At 34.2% G+C, this 22,816-nt stretch overlaps 1 protein-coding gene across 1 annotated transcript; it reads left to right on the forward strand.

Annotated features, from left to right (window-relative positions):
* The first annotated feature begins 340 nt into the window (after positions 1-340).
* Positions 341-2,624, forward strand: LOC110908026 (putative pentatricopeptide repeat-containing protein At1g77010, mitochondrial). The gene has a single exon (XM_022152929.2). It carries the CDS (start codon positions 547-549, stop codon positions 2,581-2,583), a length of 2,037 nt encoding a protein of 678 aa, XP_022008621.1. The 5' UTR covers positions 341-546; the 3' UTR covers positions 2,584-2,624.
* Positions 2,625-22,816: the final 20,192 nt, after the last annotated feature.

The following is a 22,816-nucleotide window of genomic DNA, read 5'->3' on the forward strand; positions in this document are numbered from 1 at the left end:
ACTAAAATAATAAAGGTATTAAAAAATATATATTATTATAATATATTAAAAACACTATTCATTTCATTTTATTTATTAATATATAGTAATAGTAATAGTAATAGTAATATATAGTAATAATATATAGTAATAATTATTAATATATAGTAATATATAGTAATAATAATATTAAACATACTAGTTTATAAAAAATAAAAAAAAGTTTACCAATTCACCTGTCTAACCATTGTCAACATTTTTCAGCATAGTTTAAACAGTTTTCCCTTTGAAATAAACTCGAAACCAGTTTTTGAAATTACCCGAAATTGGCCCGTTTGATCCGTCTTTTGCCCAAAAAAAAAAAAAAAACAGCAGTATTAGCAAGTCGATAAACCCTTTGATCATTTGGGGGATATCACAACTGTAATTTCATGTGCAATATCCATATAAGTTATCATCCAAATTATATGAACTCTAATGACAAGAAAAACTTCGTATCAACAACAACTAGTATCTTGTATTGTAGATTAGAGTTGGGTAAAATTGCAGTTATTTGAAGCCTGCCATATGGATCTTGATTGGCAATCATGTGCACGTTTACTACAAACCATCACATCCAATTCCTTAACCAAACAAGGACAACAATTGCACATCTTATTGCTCAAAAGGGGCATGTTACTGTCCTCAATCACCTTATCAAACCGTCTTATTCAAATGTACTGCAAATGTGGTTACTTGTATGACGCCCGCAAACTGTTCGATGAAATGCCACAAAGAAACTACTTCACATGGAACTCTATGATTGAAGGGTACGTGAAATCGCGAAACGAGCAAGAGTCTTTGCGTTTGTTTTACGCGATGCCCGACAAGAATAGTTTCTCTTGGAACATGATCATATCCGGGTTTGTTAAGGCGGGGAAGTTGGATCTTGCAAGAGAGTTTTTTGATAAAATGCCGGTGAAAAATGGGGTGGCTTGGAATTCCATGATTCATGGGTATGCTCAAAACGCGCAGTCTTTGAGAGCAGTTAGTCTGTTTAAAGATATGAAGTCGGGACCATGTTGTTTCGATGCGTATGTTTTGGCTACTGTGTTTGGTGCTTGTGCTGATTTAGCGGTTATTAAGTTAGGAAAAGCAATTCATGCTTGCATAGTCATCGATGGGGTCGAATTTGACTCGGTTTTAGGAAGTTCGATAGTCAACATGTACGGGAAATGTGGCGATCTGGACTATGCTAGCCTAGTACTACATAGGCTGCCATACGCCGACGATTTCTCTCTATCGTCATTGATCTCTGCATACTCTAATAGTGGCAGGGTTAACGATGCAAACCGAATTTTTCGTATGAAAGATAACCCTTGTGTTGCTTTATGGAACTCTTTGATATCCGGTTATATTGTAAATAATATGGCAATGGAAGCGCTTCTAATCTTCGGTGAAATCAGAAGACGTGGAACTCGAGAAGATGTTTCTACTATTGCGAGTGTTTTGAGTGCATGCGATTTGTTAGGTGTCGTGGATTACGCAACACAAATGCATGCACACGCTTGTAAATTTGGAGTGACCCGTGATCTTATCGTTGCATCCGTGCTGGTGGACACTTATTCCAAGTGCGGTATGCCGAATAGCGCGTGTAAGTTATTTAGTGAGTTAGATACACACGACACAGTTTTGTTGAATTCAATGATTACGGTTTATTGTACCTGTGGAAGAATCGAAGACGCTAAAGAGCTTTTTCAAAGCATACGATCTAAAACGTTGATCTCGTGGAACTCAATGATATCAGGGTTAAGTCAAAATGGTTATTCAACCGAAGCACTTGCATGGTTTTGCGAACTGAACACAAACGGTTTTAGAACCGACAGATTCAGCCTTGCTAGTGGGATTAGCGCGTGTGGTGCAATTTCTTCACTCGAATTCGGTGAACAGCTATTCGCTAGAGCTACTGTTGTCGGTCTTGAATCTGATAAAATTGTTTCAACCTCAATGATCGACTTGTTTTGCAAATGTGGGCTGGTTCATAACGGTAGAAAAATCTTTAGTCAAATGGTACACGTTGACCAAGCTTCTTACAACTCCATGTTAATGGGTTACGCTACAAATGGTTATGGAACCGAAGCATTGGAATTGTTTAACGATATGAGAAAGTTAAACGTTACGCCTACAAATATTACATTTACTGCTGTTCTATCTGCGTGTGATCACTGCGGTTTAGTTGAAGAGGGATTAAAATGGTTTCATTTAATGAAACACGAGTATTTTATTGATCTGGGAATTGAACATTATTCTTGTACGGTAGATCTTTTCTCGCGCGTTGGTCGACTAGAGGAAGCTATAAGTTTAATTACATACATGCCGTTCGATGCTGATGTAAGCATGTGGTCATCGGTTTTACGAGGGTGTTTAGCTCATGGTGATACAATTCTGGGGAGGAAAGTTGCGGAGAAAATAATAACGCTTGACCCGAAGAACGCAGATGCGCATGTGCAGTTATCGAGCATTTTTGCTACTTCTGGGGACTGGACGCGATCGGAACAAGTTAGAAAGTTAATGAGTGATGAGAGGATGCAAAAAGTTTCTGGTAGAAGTTGGGTTGACCCATGAGGATAGTTGTTATGCTTAAGAAAATCCGAAAAGTAAAAATATGTTTGTACTCTTTATCATTTCACATATATATTTATAAAATATACATATATTTTTTTATAACCGCTGGCAACAAACATGACTAATTTGAAAGAAGGCTAATTCCATTTCACAAGCAGCAGTCCTTTTTTGATCCTATAAGAACGTCATTTTCTAACATTTTAGTTATAAATTTTTTAACTAATCTGAATTTTTAAAACATGTGATTATCTGATTATTATTATTATTATTATTATTATTATTATTATTATTATTATTATTATTATTATTATTATTATTATTATTATTATTTTTATTAAATTTTCCAACAGCAGACACACATCCAAACACGATTTTCTGTTTTCTATTTTTATTATTACAATTGCTCCTCTAATTCTGTTTATCGAATATCACATATTCACTTTCTATACAGGGCACATCCAAACACCCTTATTTTCATTGAATAGTTATGTTAAACTGAATTCTCCTTGCAAAAGCTTCCAGCTTGTCTTTTTCCGTTTTTTTTTTTTTTTTTTTTTTTTTTTTTTTGCAGCTAAAGTTGATGCAACAAAAGAATCTGAAGCCACATGATTCAATGTGTGAAGCAATTATAGACTGAGAATATTAATATTCTCGGTCTAATAGCAATCTCAGTTGGTTTCGCGGTAAAACATGGTTGATCAGATGAGCCTTACATATAAGCGGCTTAAATCGTGTGACCCACTGGTTAGTGAATGTCGTTTTAAATGCGCTTTAGCAAAATACACCCACCATATAAATTTTGTAGTCACATACATGTTCAGTTTAGAATGATAGGTTGCTAGATATGTTGTAGCAAACAATTGATAAATACATGCTCTAGGGACAAATTGATATAGTTCATAATATCTCGATGCATACAATGAGATCTTCAATCTTCATTTGGCGTGTGTTCATAGTTTTTGCAGTTTTGTACAAACATAGTAGTTGGGCTTGTTTAGACCTTTATGTGGTCTTGTTGCAGAATGCAGGCCTCTGCCTCCACTGGCCACTATAAAAACAAATATATCAGGTTGACCCAACTAGTTTGTACCCGATTTGTCCCTTTTTTAGGGCAGACCGTTTGACCCGAGGACTTTGCACTACCTGACTCGCCCATTTTGCTACTCATAGTAACAAATGAGGATTTCATTTCTGAAAAAAGTTGAGTTTCTTTTTTCTTTTTAGTTGTGAAATCATTGTTATTTGTGATCTTGCATTTAGATGAAATAGTGCCATTTGTTTGTGTAATCAGAAGCTCCTGAAAGGATAAATGCTATAGAGGTTTATGCAAGGATCATGATATTCACACACGCATCCTTATTTGACCAAAGCGCGTCGTTTAGGGTTCTTTTCCAGACAAAAGGTGATGTGACTTTGATACGAGATTTTATTCTGTACGAGGTTGTCAGCTGTGTCACGAGGAACCCTATACGCCGCGCTTTGACCCCAAATTCTGGTGCTTTTAAGAAGGTTGGCCATGCATTCGGTATTAATTCAAAATTCGAAATCGCAAAGGTTTTTCATTCTTTCGCGTGTTTTGTTGTTTTAGTAGCGTTTCTTCAAAATACAATGTCGTGGTTTAGCAACTACCTTTTCGGTGAATACTCTGACGAGTCCGTTGTTCTAGATTCTTACGAGGGAACTGCTATTTCTGACTCGTACGATAAACCGATCCCGTCCAACATGAGGAGGGAGGAGGTTGTATCTGGCATTCGTTATCATGACAATACGGTGCAGCTGGACTTGAATATCCCTGTGGAAGACTCGTACGCACAACACGGCTATTCGGATTACGGATAAGGAGGTGAACCATATCCTCAGGCTGAATATCCGTACGGTCAGCCACCCAAACATGATTACGGTGGTGAGCAGAGCTATGTACAACAAGACTATCCCAGCCACGGTTATGGTAGTGAGCAGAGCTATGTACAGCAAGACCAAATTTGGATTATAGAGACGCTGACGGAGCTCCGGGCTCACGCGAGATTGTCGCCCCATCCACTGCCACCGTCCCCACCGCCAGAGGATCGGTAACTTTAGTTTTTATTTTGTATTAGAGGTTCAGTTGTACTTTTGTTTTGTATTAGAAACTGATTTTATATATATTTATGTAGTTGATCTTTTATTTACACGATGTTTGTTTGGACTGTTTGCGTTTATTTCATACGTCTCTTTCGCAACTTATTATACGGTGTTTTAATTAAACATGTTCATGTAACTTAACAAAATAAAATCGGTTAACATTTATAAAAACAATGGCGTATTGAAACGTATCTTATAAACGACTATTATAAATCAACTATAACCGGTACACTCACGTTAAACGACCGTTATAAATCAACTTTAAATTATATGTTTTATAAAAATAAAACAAAAATCTAGAACTTTTCAAAAAAAAAAAAAACACAACCAAATATAACTAAACAATAAACCAACACCCCACTTTTTCCACCAAAACCTCACTTTTTTCACCCAAAAACAAACAGACCCACCTAAGCGTGGCGCTTTGGCCAAAGCGCAGCGCTTAGGTACAAGGTCTGACAGATTCAGTCCTTGTCTGTTGACTTTACATCTAAGCGTTGCGCTTTGACCAAAGCGCAACGCTTCAGTGTGTGTGAATCAGTGGCGTAGCTTAGTGTAAAGTGGGGGGTGCACCCGCCCCCCAAATGTTTCGGTTAGAATTGTAAAATTTCCTATTTTTCGTCTGAAAATTTTAAAATTATATAGGATTGTCCCCCAAATCATTTTGCCTAAATATTTATACAATATATAAGTAGGGTCCCATAACTTTTCACTGAAAATTTTAAAATTGTATAGGATTGTCCCTCTAATTATTTTGCCTAAATATTTATACAATATATAAATTGAGTCCCATGATTTTATGCCCCCTCGGAACTTTTGGTTCCGCCACTGATGTGTAGGGATGAGCAAAATGGACCCGGTACCGGTACCGAATTTACCGAACCGGGTACCTTTTCGGTACCGATTCGGTACCGACTTTTAACATTTTCGGTACCGGTTCGGTACCGGTATTTACCTGTTTTTACCCTCAAATACCGGTACCGTACCGGTACCGAACCGTACCGAACCGGGCATATTCGGTACCGGTACCCACTTTTGAGGATTTTCGGTACCGGTTCTTTCGGTACCGGTTCGGTACCGGACGGTACCGAGCTCATCCCTACTGATGTGTATAGTCAAGGCGCGTGTGTGACTAGCCTAATCCTTATACAATGGGAACATTTATGTATGACGCATTTAATATCGCATTTAATGTTACATAATATCATAGTGTAATTACGTCAGGTCCTCACCTAATATTTTCTAGTATAAATATAAATTTACAATGCTTGAACATCTAAAAGAAACATTTTAATCCATAATCTTCTGAATCCAATACATTAAGAAATTAGAAGGCATGTCATCTATAAAGTTTATTGTTGCAGTTTTGATCATGCTCACAGTTTCTGGTAAGCTAACCATTAGTTAACGCTTATAGATCGTTTATGTTTTTACTTCTGAACTTATCATATATGAGTAACGCACTTCTAATAATTCAGGGCGTATGATGATGATTGCTGAAGCGTGTGAAGAGAGCTGGGACTTTTATCCGTGTGATAATGATCGTTGCAAGCATGACTGCGAAGTTAAAAGAGGTCAACAGGGTCGGGCAGTGGGTCGATGCACGTTTGTAGATACTTGTTCATGTACTTATCGTTGTTAAGCCCCATGAATCTAATAAAAATAAATATATAATCAATGCTTACAAAGGGGATAAAAAACGTTTGTGGAACCGTTATTTTTTTTTTTCTTACGTTAAATATTAATTCACTTAGTGTCCTTTATTTAAAAAGCTGCCTCGTTTTTTGTCCATTTAATTAACACTAATTAAATTATTATATCATAAGCTAAAGGCATTGGCAGAGGAGGGGTGGTGGTCACTAGTGATAGAATTCTATCACTTCCAATATCCAATCAACTCATGCCATGTCATCACCCAATATTCTATCACTAGTGATAGAAATGTAGTGGGGTGTTCACTAGTGATAGAATTCTATCACTCCCAAATTTTTTTAATTTTTATTTTAAAATTAGAAATTAACAATAAAACACTAAAATTATAAATTTCATTAAATTTAAAAAATAAATTACATAGCAAAATAAAAAAACAACTAAACATTGGAAAAAAAAAACTAAACGGGTGGCATCTTCCAACCCCACTTTGCGCAAATCTCGCGCTTTTGTTGAATGACAATTGACTTAAACGGTTCGTCGAGATGGTTGTGCTATTCACACAAGATTTTTAAATCATTTTGTCTTTCAACCGTTTTCAAGTGTTCCTTGTACGCCTGCTCGCGTTCAACTTTTAGGGACATACAACAACAACAACAACAACAACAACAACAACAACCGTACCCTATGTATCCCACAAATAGCAGAGCTAGTGGTAGGGTCAGGGGAGGGTGAGATGTAGACAAACCTTACCTCTATCCCTTGGGGGTAGAGAGGCTGCTTCCAGAAAGACCCCCGGCTCAAAAACAAAAGCATACGAACAAACAGACGTGATACAAGCAGAAAAGACGGGTATCATAAGTGAAATAAAACTACCAAATATCAACAGGAGTGAGCCATATACTACATAAACATTTATAACATCATTAAAATAACCAATGCACATGTTACCTAAAGACAATCATGTGCTAAATCCCCCCTTAACAAAAAACTAGGCTACCTATACGTTATCCCTTAATAGTCCTTTACCTTTATCCTATGTCTTAACGAATCCCTATCCCGGATCATGTCCTCAGAGAGATGCAACTCTATCAAATCATATCTAATCCGCTCCTCCCAAGTTAATTTAGGCCTGCCTCTACTTCTTCTCCCCTCGACAATGAAGTTTTCCACTGCTCTAACTGGCGCCATAGTCTGCCTTCTCTTCACATGCCCAAACCATCTCAATCTCCCTTCTTTAATCTTCTCTGATATACTAGCTACTCCTATCCTTTCCCTAAAAACCTCATTTCTTATCCGATCTAGTCTTGTGTATCCACACATCCACCTCAGCATCCTCATCTCTGCAACCTCCATCTTGCGCGCCTGTGCCTTTTTGATGGCCCAACACTCTGTTCCATACAACATAGCAGGTCTAACTGCAACCCTATAAAATTTTCCCTTTAATTTAGTTGGGAACCGCTTGTCACACAAGACCCCAGAGGCTGCTCTCCACTTACACCAGCCAGCCTGGATGCGGTGGGCTACGTCACTATCTATCTCTCCATCCCTTTGAACAAACGATCCTAAGTACTTAAACTTAGTTACTTGTGGGACTGCTTGGTTTTCAATATTGATTTGAGTGTCCTCGCAATCACCAGCACCACTGAAGTTACAATAGAGATACTCCGTCTTTGAGCGACTAATCCTTAAGCAACAGTACTTATAAGCAAAAACACTAAGTACAAACAAGCGGAACTAGTAAGACCAAATGAGCGGAACCACTAAGTCCAAATAAGCGGACCTAATTGATGTTCAACCGAGCGGATCTACTTGATATTCAATCAAGCGAAACCAACTTAATGTTCAACCGAGCGGACCTATTAAGTACGTATAAGCGAACCACTGGATGATCACAAGAGCGAACCTATAGAGTTGTTCACAAAAGCGGATCTATATGATCTTTGAAGCGGATCTACTTGGTTCAAATAAGCGGAACTATTTGGTCCAAATAAGCGAACCTGCTTTGACACAAGAGCGAATCTAACTGAACTTTGGAGCGAAACCTTTGAATTTGTGTAACAATAAGCGGAACTAACACGTTCACTCAAGCAGAACTATGAAGTGTCCGTATAAGCGGAACCTATTCGGATGTAAGTTTAGTCCACTTTTAATGCGAATTTTAACACCAAACTTTCCAGGATTTGTCTATATCCTATTACGCACAATCCTTGAAATTTTGAGCCGATTTTGACCGGTGAAACTTTCTGAACTGAAGAAAGAAGGTGTAGAAGTAAGAAAATGAGTCGAATTCCAGCTATTCTCTGCAGAACTCCTCCTCCTGAAGCTCTGATACCACTTGTAGGATCGTGTCTCGACCCAAACGAGTCGTTCAGAGGAGTTTTCGTCAATTACAGGTGCGGAAAACAAGTAATTAACGTAGAAACAGCTAGCAATCACTTTAAACACCTTTTTGCATTGATTTGACACTGATTACATCCAAATCTCGATCCGGCAGCACTTCGGTACGAGTTACAAGACCGTTACAAATGTTTCGCTCCAATGACTATATATATAGTGCATAGAGATCCGCTTCAATGGACATGTATGAATAAGCGGATCTCCATCGAACACATAAGCGAACCTAAATGATGACATATAAGCGGAACTATATGTGACATAAAAGCGGAACCTCTACCTATGTCACTATAAGCGAAACTATCAACTAAAACACATACAATCTCCAGTTTTCTCGTAAAACGCGCCCTGATCTAACAATCTAAGACTAAGACTCGATCCAAGACAAAGTCGACAGATGTAATGCACCAACAACAACCCATCATTGTGTTTAATCATGGCACAACCCATCATTGTGTTTAATCAAACTTATTATTCAACAAAATAAAAAACAGAGCATAAATCAGCCTACTTAACCATTCTTTACATAGGTGTACAGCGAGAATTTTACAACAACCTCGACCCAATTAATGACAACGCACACAAGTGTAACTCATTGATTATAGGTTATCTAAAGCAAACCAACATTCCTACACTCGAATAAAAACAGAACAACATCTCCTAATTTGTTAAATCAACATTCTCCTTTAAAGTAATCTTACACGAAATCGATTAACTACTACTAAAAATCACACCATTGTACCAAATAACTGTAACTAAGCAACTTTGAGAACACAACATTCAAGCCCTAATTCCGATTTGATGTTCTTACTTCATTAATACAAGGAACACAACATGCAACTACTTTCTGAAACATATAAAGATTAAGATTTACATTGTGTACCTTTATTGGTTGAAAATCAGCTGATTTTTTCCGGTGGTTTGAATGATCCAACGCCGTTCTTCGTGGTATTTTTGTCGTCGTCAATGAAGGTTAGAGAGAAAGAGGATATGAGTTTTTGTTTTAAAAGGGAAATCAAAAGATTGATAAACAACCTATAGATAATTACGAGATTTAATGAAATCGGAGAATACAGAAAGAATCTAGTTTCCGGATTTAAAATAACCAATTAATCTAATTACACTTTTACGCTTTTGATTTAATAAAACAATAAAAACTAATCTAATAATTACAATCATGCCACCCATTCAAAATATCAAGGTCATAATAATCAATGGTCCATATCAGTTCACGCAATTCACTTTTGGGAGGTTGTTCACTCTAGAACCCTACCATATATATATATATATATATATATATATATATATATATAGGGGAAGGTTCAAATGAAAACCACTAGTTAACGCGAAAACTAACTAAAAAACCCTAAAAAACATACCAAATTTTGTTTACCAATTTTCGCTATTTTATTTATATAAAAAAAAAATTGTAGTGCACATGTGTAATAGTACACATGTGTATTATTACACATGTGCACTACAAAAAAATGTCTTTTTTTTTTTAAAAAATTATATACAAAACTAGCGATATTTAATAAAAAATTGTAAAAAAAAATTTTGGTTTGTTTTTAAGGTTTTTTTAGTTAGTTTTCGAGTTTTCACGTTAAAGTGGTTTTCATTTGAAACATCCCCTATATATATATATATATATATATATATATATATATATATATATATATATATATATATATATATATATATATATATATATATATATAGGGGCTGGCTAACGTACAAATGCGCTTATCGTACATTACGTACGCTACAATCTCAGCCGTCAGATCATCTTCCCGCATTGAAAATCGCATGTTGTTTTTTTGTAACAATTTCGCATGTTGGTTTTTTAACATGCGATTTCTTCAAAATTACCATATGCGAAATTGTTACAAAAACCAACATGCTATTTCATCAAAATTATCACATGCGAAATTGAATTACCACATGCGAAAGTGTTACAAAAAAACAACCTGCTATTTCATCAAAATTATCACATGCGAAATTGAATTACCACATGCGAAATTGTTACAAAAAAACAACCTTCTATTTCATCAAAATTATCACATGCGAAATTGAATTAACACATGCGAAATTGTTACAAAAAAACACCTGCTATTTCATCAAATTTATCACATGCGAAATTATTAAAAAAAAACAACATGCGATTTTCATTGCGGGGAGATGATCTGACGGCTGAGATTGTAGCGTACGTAATGTACGATAAGGGAATTTGTACAGTACCCTTTACCTATATATATATATATATATATATATATATATATATATATATATATATATATATATATATATATATATATATATATGGGAGGGTTATCTTGAGAACACTTATTTTTGTGACAACCTTAGGAACCAATTTCATCCATTGATCAAATCCAATTAAAGGCTAAGATTAAGGAGGGGTTTTAAAACACATTAACATAAAGTGAAAGGGCAATCCTGTCAAAACACGTTTATCAGGTTTATGAAATCCATTCATGCTAACCTGTGTGTCTAGATAAACCCCATTTACCAGCCACCGCCACTACCCCCGCCACCATCGCCGTTGCATCCATAGCCTCAGCCTCCGCTGTTTTATCTTTCTTCACCAAGTGGTTGTCCGCGATGATGGCTGCTACTGGAGCCTTGCATCTGATTCTAATCGGGTGACCATGGTCGCGCAGGCTAATCAAACTGTAAAGTAAAGCCCTAATTCAACATTTTTTTTATTCTTACTAATTGATTCTTCACATTAGGTTATTGTATTCAGTTGTTTATCTTATTAACTTGCAGAAAATCGAATTTCATTCAGACTTTGTTATAAAAAATATGGTTATTCTTTTGGTAAAATAGGGTTTTGTTAGTGCATAGATTCAATGAGTTGGAATTTCATGTGTTGCTGAGATGCATAATTGTGTTGGCGCTAATTGGTAGTTAATAATTGTTCACTAATTGAATAAATTTAGAAGATTAATTTGTTTGTTGTGTTTTTCATTGTTGCTGAGATGCAAAATTGTATTGGCACTAATTGGTAGTTGATAATTGTTCACCAATTTAGTAAATTTGAAAGATTGATTTGTTTGTTATGCTTTACATTATTATTATACAGTTAAATGGGTATATATGCTATTTAACAATGATTAAATTAATTGTTTATCAATGGCACATCATAAACCTATGATTCTTAGCTGTAAGTTTGTAGTTAATGCTTATCAAATCAGTTCTTAAAAATTTGAACTCCAAAAAAGAGAGTTTCATATCCTTAAACATTATGTTCAAACCAAATCGTGTTTTTCATTTATTTATGAAAGATAAGTAATTGTAATGTTTTAACAGAAGCATCAATAAGTGAAAACATAGAAAGGAAACAGGAGGCGATGAAGATAGCTAGAGAAATTCAGGCATACAAACTAACTGAAAGGATCAAACGTTAAGGTCTGTAATAAAAAAGTTATAACAAATCTCTGTATGTTTTTAGAGATGTGTAAATCATAGACACGAAGGTTTACACATGTGTAAATCATAATGGTTTAAAAAATAAGTATAAATTCGAAAGTTTACACATGTGTAAATCATATAGTTAAAAAATAGTAAGTATAGACATGAAGGTTTATACATGTGTAAGTCATAATAATAGTTTAAAAAATGAATAGATATGAAGGTTTACACACGTGTAAATCATGTAGTTTATAAAAAAATTAAGCATAGACATGAAGATCTACACTTGTGTAAATCATAATAGTTTTCAAAATGAATAAATATGAAGGTTTACACATGTGTATATCATAATAGTTTAAAAAATAAGCGTAGATATGAAGGTTTACACATGTGTAAATCATAAAGGCTTAAAAAATAAGCATAAATGTTAAGGTTTACACATGTGTAAATTATAGTAGCTTAAAAAATAGATATGAAGGTTTACACATATGTAAATCATAATTTTTTTTTTTTTGGAAAAATACACATAGATGTGAAGGTTTACACATGTGTAAATCATAACAGTTAAAAACTTGAAGACAACGTTAACATGTTTCGAACATATTGCAGATACTAAGACGCTCAATTGCGGAGATATTGAAACTACAATTAACTTGAGCAACAAAGAAAAATCGTATTGGTTGTGGAGTGTTAGTGATGTGACATGTGGAAATGTACATGGGAAGTCATGCGAAGAACAGGGATTGTCACTTCAAAATAGAGAAAATCAAAAGACAAAGAATGCAACTAAATCTGACGAGAAAGAATATGTTGAGAGGATAGTTCTATTGCAAGCGAACATTAAAAGAGGGCATATGATAAAGGAAGCATTGGAGTTTGATAAAGAACAAAATGAAAAGAAAAAGGACTTCATGTTTTTATTAATATTAGGCTTTACTTTTGCGTTACGGTGGTTAACATATATCAAGGAATATGTTTTCTTATCAACCATTTAATTTTTTTTGAATTTTTGCATAATACAATGTTCATTTAAATGATATATGCTTATTGTTATCTAGAACATATAAATTGTTAGTAATGGGCAATCTATATATGTGATAATGGACAGTTTACACATGTGTAAGTCAGTTTACACATGTGTAAGTCAGCATCACATATATGATATTGAATAATTTACATGTGTGTAAGACATATTACTAAAGATAAGAAAATATGATTCTTAATCAGCATATGTAACTGTAGTTAGTAATTGGCATATGTGACAATAGTTAACACAAACTCTTAATATTATGCTATTTGTATGTATGCAATTAAGGCGAAAATACATAACACATATGTAATTGATTGGGTTACATAGGTGCATGTGAACATTAATAATAATAATAATAATAATAATAATAATAATAATAATAATAATAATAATAATAATAATAATATATAAAATTATAAATTCCAATAACATAACAAACAAATAAAGAAGTATTTGCATTGAATTAATAAAGCATACAAACTAATTTTTATCATTTTAAAGGATCACCAATATTCAAAGTGACTTATCGTTACCGAACGAGTAGTACTAAAAAGTTAACCCGCTGAAGTCACTACGTCAAACTTGTTGCTAGTGTTAATACAACATCCGCTAGACTTCCGTTTCCTTACTTCTGTTCTTGGTGATATAGAGAATGGGAACATAATTGGTACTTCAAAGTTGGTCCTCGCTTTTGAGCCTCTGAGTCGTCTTGTCAAAGCATCATAAGAACGCATCGCCTCCTTTGTAGGATCAAACATCCCTAGCTAGCGCATGCACCTCCTATCTTGTCAAAGGCTAACTCAACCTTTTTGAGGGCCTAAATTGAATTTTGCTAGCACATAACAACTCATATTAACTAATGTAGAAAATAAAAAAAAAAATTAATATGTAGAACATGATAGCTAATTGATTTGCTGTGTGGGAATTACCAGTTCCACCATGGTTAATAATACTCATTGCTCAAATGTTTGATTGCCAGCTAAACTTCAATGTTGGATTGTTGGATTCTTCTTTTTTTTGTTTTGTTTTTGAAAGGCAATGTTTCATTCCAAACAACCAAACACTAGCCAGAGGCTAGAGGTACAAAAGAGGGAAAACAAAACAAACAACGAGAAACAACACCTACACCAGCCTATCCGAAGTCAAACTTACGTCATTGTTCCTCCGAAAACGAACCCATTTTAGCTCGAGCCTTGATCCATAGGAAGCCGAGAGCTTTCACCTCTTGATCAATCGCTGCAGCCTTCTTCTTTCTGGTTAAAAACCAGATCATTGTAGGCTTTCCAGAGTGACCAACAGCCCAAGAGCATAATGGACCTCACCATTCTGATATAAACCTTATTTCCTTTAACGTTTTTGTGGTAGTAAAAAATATCTCGGCTGGAAAACGTGAAGAACGGAAGAAGCCTGCACCAAATCATTATGGCGTTCCACACTTCAGCAGCTATTTGGTAGCCTGTGAAGAGGTGGTCCACACCCTCAGAGTTTTCTTCACAAAAGGGACACAGGTCCGACTCCAGCTGGACCCGTCTTTTCCGAAGCGCATCTCGAGTTGGTAATCTATCCATAAGGGCCCTCCAACGAAAGATGTTGACCCTTTTAGGCAGCCAATGATTCCAAAAAAAATTTGGTCTTCCTCGACTTGAATAAGATCCGAGCACATTTTTTGAATCGACCGAACTGAGAAGCCACTGATCAAATTCGGCTCCCATCTCCAATCATTCTCTTTATCCGCAAAATTAATCCCACTCAATAACTTCTCACAATGGCAATTTTGATGCAACTATTCAACCGAGATTAAGACCCGAGCCCAGTCCCATGTAAACAAAGTGCTGCCATTATATACTTTTATCCGGTTCTTCATAGATGCAACTCTTCAGCCGACTGTTGGATTCATACACGGAAAAAAGTAGATTAACTACGTACAAACGTATTTAAAACATCAAATGGCAAAAAAAATCACAAATTTATCAACTAGTATATAACAATCAAATGGAGTCATCATTTAATAAGTGCCAACTGAGCTAATTAAGTAAACAAGACTAAAGTTATTTTTTATCAGCCAACCAAGTAATAAAGAAAACCAATTAGGTTTTTTAATATTACTTATTTGGTAGGAATCTTTTGTTTACAAGCCAGATGGGTGTAAGACGTAAATTCTATTTGATAAAAAGTGCAATCTTCATTCAATTGTGAACGTTAATAAAAAAATTAAGAATTAGGGTTCACTTTTAAGAGTTTGAGCACTAGCAGATCTTAAATTCAACATAGAAATCAAGACAAATCATTATGTTGAAAGATATTTTCAACATATATATGAAAACTTAAAACAAATGCTTTAAAATACCCAATTTGTTAACATCGACATGTATCATAATGAATTTGTCAGTTGATCCCTATCAAGCAGAGAACACTTAACGTACCTTTGATTTGTAACAAGTGTTTATAGCGGCAATGTGAGGAAGAGCGATTACAAAGTGATAGGCCGGTGGTTGAGGCCGAATCAGACACGGCGGTGGAGAGGTGTAGAGATAAATCAGTAGGGCGGTACATGATGGAGAGGTGGAAGGAGAGATTAAAAGGCGTGGTGAATACACCCTTTTTATTAAAACACAAAGGATATAAATGAGTGGCTAAGATTTGTTCTCATGGTTCTCACAAAAAATGGGTGTTCTCATTTAAACTCTCCCCTATATATATATATATAGGATTAGGTTCAAACGTGAACATTTTCTCCAGCGTGAACTGATCTGGGCCCTTGATCTTTTTGATCTTGAGATTTAAATGAGTGGCATGATGGTAATTATTTGGTTAATTTTTTCCATTTAATAAAATACATAAGGGTATATCCGTAATTACACAATCAAAATAATTCAATAAAGAAACCTAAATTCTTTCCATTATTTAAAATCCAATCAATTTTCAAATCCAGTGAATTTGGTCTCTCTCTCCATCAATCAGTTTCAAATCCAGTTTTTATGGTATCTCCATCTTGATGAAGAACAACTGCCGAATGACTGAATCGCCGCTTCATCGCCGGATCATCATCGTTTCATCGCCGGATCTCGATGAAGAACAAACTGTCGAACGACGAAATCAGGCTTTGATTTTTGGTCCGATTCATCGCCGTCATTGATTTTCGCCGAAATCAGGCTGCCGCACATCCGCCTCATTCGACCGATCCACTGATTGTGTTCATCAGATTCTGCTTGTAAGTTTTTTTAATGGATCTGTAAAGTATCGTAGTACTGTGCGGTTGTAATACCCTAATAAAAATAGGCATACACTACATAAATATACAAACACCCATACTAGAACTAATCTTCAACGCACCTTAAAAAAATGAAAGTTGACTATTATTTTTTAAGTTATTTATTTAAGTGGTTGAATAACTAAATCATGTTTGGGTATTGGTATTCTAAATTGAAACGGTGATGTACAGAGAAATATTAATTACTCTTTTAAATTTTGTTGACTTTTGAAAGTGCAGTATGTTGGTTTAGAATTCTTATGATAAGATTTTTGGTATCCTTATCTTCCTCGTACACAACCATAACCATAATTCCACTTTCAAAACAAATGAACTTGCCGTAGCCGCACTCCGTCTTTGGTCTAACTCCATCGTCACGCTACTCCGCTGTGTTCAGGTCAGTTTGATTCGTGACCCGAATACCGAACTCGGGTTAGTACGTTGTATACCATTTTTTAGGAACCTGGATTTATATGATTTGTTCCGATGATCGACACAACAGGCCGCGACCATCGCTACTATTTGACACGTTTCCTTTTGATCATCCGAAGTTTTAGTTGTTGTTGGTGTTTGGTCAGATCCGTTTGGCGATTAAGGTACCCAATCGAACCCCGTCTGATTCGAACTTTAATGTTTAATTATTAGAGTGCCAAATAATGTCGATAAAATAATTATTGTTAAGTCGTTTAGCGTTTTTTGGAGTTCATTTTTTTAATTTTGCTCTGTTTTAAATACGACGTACACATGTGTATTCTGATTTTGTTCTGTTTTTAGTGCGACGTACACATGTGTATTCGGATTTTGTTCTGTTTTTAATGCGATGTACACATGTGTATTCTGATTTTAACGCGATGTACACATGTGTATAGCATCTGTTTTTGTGATATCTCAGAATTTTTTGTGTATTGAATGTGTAAAGTTGTTAATGTACACTTGTGAATTATGCAAAGTATTAGTTGCTGAGTTTTTTTGTTCTATTATAGGAGATGTCGTTAACGAGAAAAGTGGAGATGGAAAGGTCGATAAGGATGATTCACGTATGAGGTCGATAAGGATGATTCACATATGTTTGTTTGCTTGGTCGATAAGGATGATTCAGCATACAATGTGGCGAATAGTTGTAAAAGATTATGTTTTTTGTTTTTTCGATTATGTTGGGTTTATTGTTTTTACGAAACTGGAACTTGTAATTATATGTTTTTTTGTTTGGTTTGGAAAACATTATGGAACTTGTAATTTGTTAAATATAAAATAGTTTTAGAGGTATTGTTTCGATGTATGTATTATGTAGCTAATTACACATATGTACGATGCTGAGTACACATGTGTACTATTTTATTTATATCCAAGTACACATGTGTATACCGTTGAAATATGAAGGTTACGTGGATCTTAAAAATCAAAATTTGAATTCTTGTGATGAAATCTGAAATAAAAATTAAAATTGAAATCTGGTGATTTATTGTTTGTTTTGATAATTATCTTATTAATAAATAAAACATAATGTGGATAATGAATTTAAAATAGGAAAGATGTAACTTAATTAAATTATTAAAATAATGATTTAAATCTAATTTTTTATATAATTACAATCCTACCGTTAACAACTAAAAAGGAAATCAAAGGTCCAGATCTGTTCACGCAGTTCACTCTTGGGAGGTTGTTCACGCTGGAACCCTACCCTATATATATATATATATATATATATATATATATATATATATATATATATATATATATATATATATATAGGGTAAGGTTCATTTGAGAACCACCCTTATTGCGAGAACCGCGAGAACTAATGTGAACACAAAAAAAATACCTAAAAAAAATCTAAAAAACCCACAATTTTTTTTAATATTTTTCTAATAAAAATCGCTATATTTTGTTACAAAAAAAAACGTTTTTTTTTAGTAACAGTTATGGATGCACATGTGCATATGTATCATTTCTTGGACAAATTCCATAATATATTACTAGTAGTAGAAAAATGCACTTTCATTTACACTACCATATGTAATTCACTACTTTTTACATTACCAATATTAAAAATGCACATGTGCATCTATATGTATCAACATGAAATAAGGTGTTTTGTTACAAAAAGTTTGTGATTTTAAATGATGAAGTAGGCCCATATACATGTGTATTGGTTAGTTATTTCTAGTGGTTGATGGTTTGATTATATTTGTCACTTTATGAAGTAATATGTTGTTTGCATGGTATAAAGGATGTTGATGTACATATAATAAAGTGAAATATTGGTAATAATATTGTATTATGGATGGTAAAAAGCAATGGTATTGTATTACGGATGGTAGGAGGTAATGGTAGTGTAGTATGGATGGTATGATAGATGAAAGGAAATGTGTATTCAAAGTGGTGTACTAAAACACATTATAACATGTTCATATATATAGATGCACATGTGCATTTCTAGTGTTGTTATTGTTATAACAAGTTCATACGTATAGATGCACATTTGCATTTCTATTATTGTTAATGTAAAAAGTAGTGTATTATGAATGGTAGTGTAAATGAATGTGCAGTTGTCTGATATTTGCAATGAATTACGGGATTTGTCAAAGAAACGATACAAATGCACACGTGCATGGATAACTGTTGCTCGATTTTTTTTAATTTTTTTATTAATGGCGAAATATAGCGATTTTTCCAAAAAAAAAATAGTAAAAAAAACTTTTGGGTGTTTTTTAGATGTTTTTAGGTACTTTTTGGTTGTGTTCACATCGGTTCTCGCGGTTCTCGCAATAAAGGGTGGTTCTTAACGGATCCTTCTCCTATATATATATATATATATATATATATATACAGGGGAGGGTTTAAATGAGAACGCTAAATATCGCGAGAACCGTGAGAACAAATGAAAAAATCGCGAGAACTTGGTCAAAAACAATTCAAATTCAAAATCTTTTTCAACACTTATCATTATTATTCGAATACAATGTTAGAAATTTAGTTTACACGTTTAGATTTACGTGAATTCGTAAATAAAGAAAATTTACACATGTGTAAGTTTGCCATTTACACATGTGTAAATCTGTTATATTTACACATGTGTAAAAAATCTAAAAAGAGTGATTTTGAAAGGAGAAATAAATTATTAGATGTTGTAAATTCTTTTTTTGATGTTGTATCTTAATTACAATGAGGTTTGTATTAAAAAAATTGGTTTTGATTGGCTTTTTCATTCGTTCTCACGGTTCTCGCAATATTTAGCGTTCTCAAGATAACCCTCCCCTATATATACATATATATTTATATATATATATATATATATATATATATATATATTTATATATATATATATTTATATATATATATACCTATATATATAGGGGAAGGTTCTATGCAGAACACTAAATATTGCGAGAACACGAAGAACAAAATGAATTACTCATTTTTTCAGTCCTAAAAACCTAAAAAGTAAATGAAAATATTATAAATGTAAGATTTATTGTTTCTTACACTAGAATTTAAAATAAAATATGAAAAATCTTCAGTTTTTAAATAACCTACACACATATAGGTTATGTGTAGGCTAAATTACCTACATGTATGTAGACTATGTGTAGGGTAAAATATATGATTTTTTTATGTATATATAATACACATATAAATGTAAGAAACATAAAATGTATGAAATTTGAACCTTAAATCCAAAAATTTAGTGATTTAAAGTTGTTCTTTTTGTTCTCGCAATAATTAGTGTTCTGTAATGATCCTTATATATATAGGAGAAGGTTTAAATGAAAACGCTACATATTGTGAGAACCGTGAGAACAAATGAAAAAACCGCGAGAACTTTGTCAAAAACAATTCAAATTCAAAATTTTTTTCTACACTTATCATTATTATTCGAATACAATGTTAGAAATTTAATTTACACGTTTAAATTTATGTGAATTCGTAAATAAAGAAAATTTACACATGTGTAAGTTTGCCATTTACACATGTGTAAATCTGTTATATTTACACATGTGTAAAAAATCTAAAAAGAGTGATTTTGAAAGGAGAAATGAATTTTTAATGTTGTAAATTCTCTTTTTGATATTGTATCTTAATTACAATGAGGTTTGTATTAAAAAAATTGGTTTTGATTGGTTTTTTCATTCGTTCTCACGGTTCTCGCAATATTTAGCGTTCTCAAGATAACTCTCCCCTATATATATAAAGATAGAATACACATATAAAACAACAAGTTATGTATTATGCTCATTTAAAAACAAATCTCTATAAAGTAGGTATACGGTAAAGTGGGTTTACCGAGCGGTAACACCGCCGCCAACCCCCTTTACCGCCCGGTGATGTTTGATCATCAGTGACATGTTACCGATCGACAAATGAAGGTTTTGACCGTTGGGGGTAATGCTCAACGGCTATATAGCCGTTTAAAACAAAAAAAAATATTTTTAAAATTTAACTATAAATACCAAACATAATTCATACCCAAACACATTCAAATTCATACCCCAACCAAACCAAAAAATACCAAACATTTACCCAATCATTCCAAAACAAAATGGCGGATGAACTCCCGTTGTTTTTTCCACCCGATAGTAGCATTCTTTTTTTCCAAAATCTCATCGAAGAAGCCGAAGTTTAAGGCACGTGCACATCTAACCGAAGGAGATATATTGAACGTCAACGTGAGGTGGGGCATGAGACACTCATGGCGGATTATTTTGTTGAAGACCTGAAATACAACGGATATATTTTTCGGCATAGGTTTCGTATGTCGAAATATTTGTTTCTAAAAATTGTAAGCGACGTGGAAGCGAACGACTCATGGTTTCAAGAGGCCTACATGGTCCGTGTTTGTGAAATCGATCCCATACCCTCACGAAGTAGACGAAAAGAAGTTCAAGAGGCAACACGAGGCGGCAAGAAAAAACGTCGAACGGGCTTTTGGTGTTTTGAAGTCGAAATGGGGTGTATTGAGTCGGCCGATGCGATCAAGAAACGTTTGAAAAATTAGGAATGTTGTGTACACGTGTATTATTTTACACAACATGATTTTAAAAGACGACGGAAACGCGATAGCACCGGTACACATTCGGGATCCTCCGGTCGAGCCCGCTCTAGACGATACGGTGTTGGACGAGCTGATGGATGAAGACACGCATTGGAGACTAAAACACGATCTCATAAATCATCTCGCAAGTCAAGATTTACCTCACCTTTTGGTCGATTCCGATGAAGACTAGTTTAATTTATTTCAATTTAATGTTTTTAATTTAATGTAATGTTATTTTTTATTTATTCTACATTTATTATGTTAAAATACATGTTTAAATATTTAATATACTAGTTTAAAAAATAAAAATAAAAAAATAGTTTACCTATTCCAAAGTGTCTAACCACCGCCAACGTTTTTGAGCAATAGGTAAACAAAATAGGTAAAATGACGTAGCACTGTTTGATTGGGTGATTTGGGAGTTTACCTATTCAAAGTGTCTAACCACTCCCTACACCCTAATAGTTTAAAATCACTTCCTAGGATACTAACTTTCCAATTTTTAACATGTGGGGATATTAATTACATAGTTACTCCCTGTGGTTTACACAAACCAATAATCTAAGGTACTAATAGTTAACCAGAGAATTAACGTTAATACCCCCACATGTTAAAAAATGGAAAGTTAATACCCTAAGAAGTGACTTTAAACTATTAGTACCTTAGATTGTTAGTTTGTGTAAACCACAGGGACTAACTGTCACACCCCAACCGATGACGGAAACATCGGGACGCGGCACTGAGCGAAACAGATTGTCTAGGAGATTCCATAACAACTACGATTACCAATTATTTAAACATCACGTCCCATACCATGACATAATAAGTAACACAGTTATTACAGACAATTAGTTCTCAAAGACAAATAAAACTGTTCCGACAACTCAGATTTAAATTGTTTGTTTTCTAGACTCTCACTCCTACTTGATTCCATAAAAGCAGGTAAAGCACAACATCCTAAACACCTGTCACATACGTTAAAGTAGAGGTCAATACACATAGTGTAAAGGTGAGCATACAAGTTTAATAGTATAATAGATAGCGAAAATCATTTACGCATAACCAGCATGTAACATGTAGCAAAGTGAAGCTAGTAGGTTATCGACAATGAAATATGCACAGACATGACTGCGAGTTGTAGAATGCGCAACACATATCACCACTGTGACACGTGAAGTAATAACCTTAACAACCCCTGTCCACGACAGGTGCTGAGTCCAAACTATAGTACTATCGTTGCTAAGGCGTCAAGCAACAATCACTGTGTAAACATAACATACAAGCATTCATCGAATAACACGTCAAGCAACAATCAATG

Source organism: Helianthus annuus, chromosome 14 (assembly GCF_002127325.2).
Source record: "Helianthus annuus cultivar XRQ/B chromosome 14, HanXRQr2.0-SUNRISE, whole genome shotgun sequence".
Lineage (NCBI taxonomy): Eukaryota > Viridiplantae > Streptophyta > Magnoliopsida > Asterales > Asteraceae > Helianthus > Helianthus annuus.